At 47.2% G+C, this 7,790-nt stretch overlaps 1 protein-coding gene across 1 annotated transcript in view; it reads left to right on the top strand.

The window, feature by feature from the left end:
* Positions 1-4,925: 4,925 nt before the first annotated feature.
* LOC310773103 (formin-1) overlaps positions 4,926-7,790 on the top strand; it is a gene marked incomplete at its 5' end in the record, with an annotated part of 88,163 nt that continues 85,298 nt past the window's right edge. Inside the window, one exon of the mRNA XM_083633020.1 lies at positions 4,926-6,477. Coding sequence (XP_083489146.1) covers positions 4,926-6,477 — 1,552 coding nt within the window. The remainder of the gene's footprint in view (positions 6,478-7,790) is intronic.

The raw sequence follows: 7,790 nt of genomic DNA, 5'->3' as shown, positions 1-7,790 counted from the left end.
GGCTGTGAAGGAGCCTGTTCAGACTCGGGCAGCCTCCGCTGGCTCCTCTCTCCCGTCGATATTAGCATATAGCTAATCCACGGCCATGTAGAGCAGGGGGAGCCTGGGCAGCAGACTACCGCAGCCCGTGTCACTCAAGCGCGCTCACCGCCTAGCGCTGCGCCCGGAGCGGAGGAGTGTGTGAGCATCGGCGGGCTGCTAGGAGCAACTGGGGACGATGCGAAGCACGGCACGGGGGAAGCCAAGCCGTGCAGTCAAGACACACAGCAGGCAGCGGGGTCTTTATCTTCGACGTCACGTCACCGGCAGACCTTATCAATACACTCGTGAAAGCGCGAGCATTCAAAACCCATCACTATCCTGTATATACGCAGACAAATAATGGCTGTCTTATGAATATCAGATTTCGCTTTTGTTTTTCCTCTCTCTCTCTCTCTCTCTGACGGATTCTGTGAAAGTAGGATATATAGCCTAATGTGCGAAGGAAAAATCAACAGGGCAAATCCACAGACTGCGGGAAATCCATTGGCAGGTCCCACAGACTCCAGTGTTCAGCAGCGTTCAGATCAGCACCATGGACAGCACCAAATGGTCAGCAGCATCCACAGCAGAGGCATGCGGCTGTGTGTGTGTGTGTGTGTGTGTGGGGGGGGGGGGGGGGGGGGCTGCAGGCGCACAGCAGCATCAAGTGTGCAATGATCTATCCGGTCCTAATTATATCAGCGTCGTGCAATTACTTCTACATTCTGACATAGGCTAGGCATAACTTACTATACAGCATTACTGACTTTATAGACTTAGACAGGGAATCATTGAAACTAGTGTTGTAAAGAGGTGGGTGTCCTCCAGTTGATCATCATAAGACCACCAATATAAACAAAAATCTAGAATCACTTTACATCATTGTGATAGCCTACTGCTTACTACTACTAATACATTTATGCCAGAAAAGCATAACAAGATTGCACACTGGGTTTACCCCTCCACTGCATCCCTGATTGTAACCAATTAAGAGAACATAGACACCTGCCAAAGAGGGCATTTCATTGTGCATGCAGGTATAGTCTACTACTAAATTGCTTTCACTCTGTAAATTCAACGACTGAATGCAGATAAGGGTTAGCTTATTGACCTCAGTACTGTCGACTGTGAAAGTCTTCCCACATTTTATGTACACATAAAACAGTATGGCCAGCTATCAGCCTGACAGATTGCCCAAATCTGGGTAGCGGACAGTATACCCGCATCCTGGTCATTATGGCCTATACCTTCACTTCTACAAAACATCTTAAAATACACATATTACTCTATTGCTGGTGGAAAACTTTTTATGATCCTATGCTGCCCTCTAGCGTCTATCCTGTGAGTGACTTGATTAATTACAAGTTATAAAATACCTAATGTATCCTGAATTGCGTGATTCAGTTATGTCCTTCCTTCCTTTTCGCCTCCCTCTCTATTTTCTTCCTTCCTCCCCCTCTCCTTTCCATTCACGGTTCGTCATTTCTTCCCACTTTAATTCAGTTCATTCTTCCTTCGACTTCAGTTTATCCAGCTGATTCCACCGCTAGTGCTGTTTGTGCAGAAATTATGCAGCGCTCAATACAAACATTGATAATTACTCTGACTGCCCAGGTGCTTACAAACTTATGTCTCACAGCTATTTGTATTTGGTTTTATTATATTTACTAATGCAGAGGTATTCAACCATGTCCTGGGGGGGGATTGTGTGTAGCCTATGCCGGTTATCATTCCAACCACAGACAGCGAGAAACACCAGGATCCTCCAAGTGGCACTGGCAGGTGTCCCCTTGTGGAAGTTTGTGGCATCAGTGGAACTTCAGTGGCTATTCAGTGGAACATCGGTGGCAGCTATATGGCACTAGTAGCAGCTAGTGGCAGGTAGTGTGACATTTCAGTGCCAGCCTGTGACACCTCATGGCATGCATGTACAGTACATATACTAAACTTATATTTGCTCAATTATGTTTAAACTTGTGTTCACGCAATTATGTTTACGCTGCTAAATCTTGGTTCCCGCTGCTTCAAAATAATATGAAATGTCATTGTCATGAAGTCAGGGCTCGATTTCTATGATGGCGATGGAGATGATGTGCCATGGGTGTGTGCCCGCAAAGCGGGCGATTCACTATTTGATTTATGACATCACAGATGATGTCACAATGCATGAGTAGAGAGGGATTCATGACATCACTGATTATGTCACAATGGAAGTTGAGCAATTGTGTGTGCCATGCCACACCACGCCACGGGCCCTCCAATTAGTACAGATGTGTTCTAATAAATCTTCTAGGAGGGGTTATTATGAGTTATTCAAAGGAGATATTGAATAGCCTAAATGTGTGTGATGATTAGCTTAAAGAGATAGTTCAAAGATACAGTAGTTTTGGGGAATTTGACCGTTTTTCCCACTTTCCCAGTGTCAGAAACAAATAATGCCTTCAGACAGACTTTTTGTTTTAATATGTATTTGGTGTAGTCTGAAGTATGTCAAACAGCAATATAATTTCATTTCATTTCATTTATTTGTTTATTTGAATAGGGACAGGTACACGTACATATAGTGTTCACAACATAAAATGTCAATAAACCTATGATGAGTTGTACCAGGCTATCTTGGCTCAATTGTTGAGTGTCTAATATGGGATAAAATAACAATCATGATCCATAGGCATCCAGGAATTGAGCGAGGGGGGCCTCCTTATTTCAAGCTGTGTCTGGGGGGAGGGGGGGGGGGGTCCTTATTCCAAGCTGTGTCTGGGGGGAGGGGGGGGGCTCCTTATTCCAAACTGTGTCTGGGGGGAGGGGGGGGGGCTCCTTATTCCAAGCTGTGTCTGGGGGGAGGCCCACAGTATCAGACTTTGAAAACCCCTGATCCATCCCATTGCTTATTTATGTTGCCCCTTTGCAGTAGCCTGGGTAAACCCAGCCCCCAGTGACCTGCTCTCAGACAGACCCTGCTCACAAGTCACGTAGTGACTGAGAGCAGGTCTGAGAGCAGGTCATGTGGGGGCTGGGTTTACCCAGGCTACCTTTGCAGGATGTCTAATTCAACTCCTTGATGTAGCCTACCCACTCAGGTAGTGATGCTCGAGTGTGTGAGAGTATGGCCAAATCCCATTTGGCCGTTTGCTTTTTAGAAGGAATTGTGTTGCTATATAGGCAGGGTCAGGGAAGTGAGGGAACTGTTTGGAACCTAGCTTATGTCCTGTCATTTATCTCGTACTAGCAAACACTGCAACATGTAAGCTGGGGGTAAATACGAGTGTTTGTTGTCAAGTTGAAAGTTGAAACCGTCTTTATCTAGCAGGGATGCAATTTAGCCACTAGGGGACTCTATTTTACAAGAAATGGCGATGGCGTCGTCTCAGTCCTATAAAGTGCAGGTACTTTCTAGTACTTTCTAGTCTAGTCTTTCGGTATATACAACAAAATGCCAAGTTCAGTGCCTGAGAAATACTGGGAATTGCTACAACCGGTACAATAAACGACAGTCACTGTAGCTTCTACATAGCCCTTTCTCAGTAGATGCACACAGCAAAAACCTATCATGTCATGTGGCCTACCTGAAAGCTGCAGCTGCACTGACTCAGAATGCGGGGGATGGACGAATGCCAAAGAACCAATCACAGAGCACCAAATAAACGCTGAGTTTTCCTATTGGACTAAACTCCTGTCAGTCACGGCGGATAAACCCAGTGCTGCTCCTACTCCTAGGAGGCGAGAAGCGGTGGACAGGACAGTACACTGGCTGGCTGCAGGAAGAGATGCGAAGAAAATATTTGCAATGCAACTAACGTTAAATCGGGTGAGTCGCTGTTTCCTTTACTAACAATTCTGTGTTTACCTGCCGCAGGTGCAATTGATCGACTGTAGCGTACTAACTAAGTTAATCTCTATATTATCAAACAAAAGCTTACTTTAACATATAAATGCTTAATATTTAGATGAGATTATTAGGATTAATTTAGGTGAATATGTTTTCAAGTCTGGTGGACTGTGAACAACTAGCCTAACAGCCCCCGGGCTTCTGAAAGGGGTTGTTAGCTATAGCTACAGTACTACTTACTAGGCAAATGCATTTCAGGTTGTGCAAGGTGACAGCAACCCACGGGGCTATGGTGTGATGTAAACAGTTCAGGGATGTTATGAAATGTCAAGCTAATTTGCAGCGCAAGCGAAATGTTCCTATTTAGCCTGCTGCATAGTGCATACAGTAACGCTCCATCTCTAAGGACATCCTCCTAGCATATGGCTCTGCATGTGGATGTCGTCACCTTGTGTGACTGTCAGGTTGTATGCGGCAGCTTGTGAAATGTTGATGAAATGCAGTTTAGAATGTTTAATCTCATCACACTGTGAGGCTTAAAGATGAAGATAGTTAGAGCCACTCCTTTGGTATTCTAAAGTAGAATAACTGTCCAAGTTGCATCAATATAGATTCTATTAAGAGAAGTGCATGACAGTCTTAAACCTAGTTGAGGTTGTGGCCATTAATGTACATTTGCATAATCCTCCTGCTCACCATATTCCCAAAACTAGCACAATTTCGGCATCCAAATAATCTACTCCCCAATTCTACCCTTGTGGGAAGATCTCCAAAGTATAGCTGTTTTATATATGCTTTACTTGAAAATATACAGGGATATAAACCTATTTGTCATTTAGAGTCATATACTGTAAGTCACTATGTAGGCTACTGCATCATGAAAGCAGGAGTGATTAACAGCTGTTTATTGGACATGTCTTGTGTTCTACAGAGTCAGACTCAAAGCTGTGTGTCTCTCTTGACAGCTGGACAGGCCATGTGATGAACAGCCAGAGATATCCAGGCTCTATCTCTAGAGTCAAGCCCCATCATACTGTCTGGGGACTGACCACTTTAGAGTGATTGAGTGATTAACATGTTGCCCATCATGGAGGGCACACACACCGTCTTGCTTCTTTATGCACCCGTCCGTGAGCGTAGCAACATCAGCCTGTATTTGCCCAAGGGGCGGGCCCCAAGCTTTAAGTACAAGAGCCGCGCCCCTCATCGGGAAAGGTCCGATAATGACCATGACCGGGGAGAGGAGGATCTCAGAGTGTCCGAACAAAGAGGCCAGTCTTCCGGCTCCTCCGGCGAACTCCTCAACTCCCAGCGGGCAACAAAGGAGGCTGTTGCTGAGCTCTGCTGGCTGGCGGCAGAGCACCACCAGTTGCTGGCTGATCTCCTATCGCTGTGCGGGGATTGTGCCAACAGGGTCAGGATGGGCAACCAAGATGGGAAGCTCCCGGATTCCACGGAGGGTCAAGAGGCTGATCTTGGAGGTCAGGTTCTCAGCAGCAGCTCCCTTACAGAGAATAAGAGCGCCACGTCCAAGACCCGAAAGCTGAAGAAGCTGGGAGGCAAGAAGCTGGACAGTGCTGAGGATCTTCTACGCAGTAAGATGAAGAAGAAAGTTAAGAGTGAGTCTACATCCATTGATCCCACTGTTCAGGGGAGTGTGTCCGTGGCTGCTGCCTCGGTAGCGGAGGAGATCCCAGGGAGGCCGGCCTCTCGCTGTATGTCCACCCCAGTGACCGGCTCCTATGTCAGTGCAGCCAGCAATCCCATCCTGCCCATGGAGGGGCCCTTCCACATCACCCGTGAGGGCTGGGACTTCATGGAGGACAACCGGGCCTTTGACGCTGACTTGGATTTCTGTAACGACCTCTCGGAGTTTGACAGCGAGTTCTGCCTGGGATTTGAGTCTTCTTCTTGCAGCTTAATGGAGGGTCTGACCCGACGGGAAAGTGGGAGCAACCTTCGACCAAGTAAGAGGTTTGATTCTCCGGGAGAGGCATTACCCCAGGACGCCTTTGCCGTCAAGTCCGCTCAACAGCTCTATGAGGTCAACCAAAGGGACGTGGGGGTCAGGGTGGTGGCCAAGGTGCAGGATTTGGATCTGAGAGTCCAGCGTGTAGACCGGACTGGGTCAGCTATGCCCCAGCCTGGGACAAGCAGTGGCCAGCAAGACTATGGAGACTGGAAAGGACCAAGCAGAGACACCCTGGGGGTCAGTAGGGTAAAGGCAGGTAGCAAGCACCCTGAGGGGCTGTCATTGCCCCTCTCCCATATCACTGAAACTTCCTCCCCAGCCAAATCCCACACAAAGAGTCCCTCTTCACCCTCTCTTGCTGGAGTCTTCAACACCTCTTTCCCTGCCTCCAATAGCCTCCAGATCATGTCCCCAGTGCTGTCTCCTCTATCCTCCAAGCAGACCAGCCCACAGCTCAACCACCGCATCGTGCTGCTATCCGACAAGGACGTGGACCACGGGAGGGACAGCTCCAGTACCGGAGATGAGCCCAAAGTCATCACTGAGGTCATCGACAAGAATGGCAACAAGCGGACCATCACACGTCTGGACCTGAACCTCAGCAGACGGCCAAGCAACACTAAGTGGAATTCCTCCAGCTATTCCACATCAACAGGTGAGTTAGTGTTATTAAGAATCACTATGCTCCTCCCCCATTGAGCACATGAATTCATCTTCTAACCCCCTGCCTTGACATTAATGTTGACATCAGTGCTTTGTTTTCTCTTAGGCCTTAGGCACGATTTGTAGTAGCCTTCATCTTGCATCACTGATGCTGGATTGCAAGAGCTGTTATGTAAAGTGAGTTGTGATATAGAGCATGAGAGAGATGCCTAGAGCAAGAGGTGTGTGTGTGTGTGTGTGTGTGTGTGTGTGTGTGTGTGTTTGTTGTGTGCCTAGAGCAAGAGAGAGATATGCAAGAGAGAGATGCCTAGAGCAAGAGGTAGGTGTGTGTGTGTGTGTGTGTGTGTGTGTGTGTGTGTGTGTGTGTGTGTGTGTGTGTGTGTGTGTGTGTGTGTGTGTGTGTGTGTGTGTGTGTGTGTGTGTGTGTGTGTGTGTGTGTGTGTGCCTAGAGCAAGAGGGAGATGGCTAGAGCAGTGATTTCCAAACTGTGCTGCGGCCCACTAGTGGACCGTGGAGGTACTGCAGGTGGACCGCGAGTGGTCTGCCAGCACTCCCAATTTTCGCGGGCAATCAAATGCCTGTAGAAGGGTCATTTTTAAAGCTACAGTGGAGATCCTGTTATCAGAAGAAACTAGAATAATGTAGGCATCCATTTGTACTAAGCATAATATGCTAGCTTGCTGGGAAGGGGGCTAAATAAGGATCCAAACATAGGTTCAATTTTGGTGAAGGAAAACTATTTCAAAGGGGTCCTTTGACCTTTCAGCTCAATTTATCTGAATGTATCCACGAGTCTACCCTTTACAGATAAGGTCGCATTTTTCAAAGCCTAGCATTAATAACTTGGATTGATTTCTTCTGTTGTTGCTCATCACATTTTGTCTCAACAAATGTGTTTTATGCATGCAAATACTTCTGGGGCCGGTTGCACCAACTGGTCTTACACTGGTCTTAAGCTAAGTTGGTCGTAACTTTACGACCTAACAGCTACGCCGGTTGCACCAAGACGACTTAAGCCTTATTTTCACTAAGACCAGGCGTAACTCCTACGCCTCGTCAGGAGGAGGCGTAGCAGAGATCTCCGCGGAGACCTTTTTGACCGTCATCGTCGTAACACCGCCAGTTCGCCGTCTTTGAAAGCACGACGTTAGATTATAACTAACTAGTTGTGTGGCTTAGCCTTCCCAAATGTTGCCGTTACTTTTTTAGAATGTAATACATAGAATTGGGAACGTTACATTCAATTTCATTCAGACTCCCTGACACTAATCGCCGCCGCCATTTTCCCCCGGGGCTTCCACAGGA

The sequence above is a fragment of the Poromitra crassiceps genome, assembly GCF_964638095.1.
Source record: "Poromitra crassiceps genome assembly, chromosome: 3".
Lineage (NCBI taxonomy): Eukaryota > Metazoa > Chordata > Actinopteri > Beryciformes > Melamphaidae > Poromitra > Poromitra crassiceps.
This window is presented reverse-complemented; position numbering and strand designations above follow the sequence as displayed.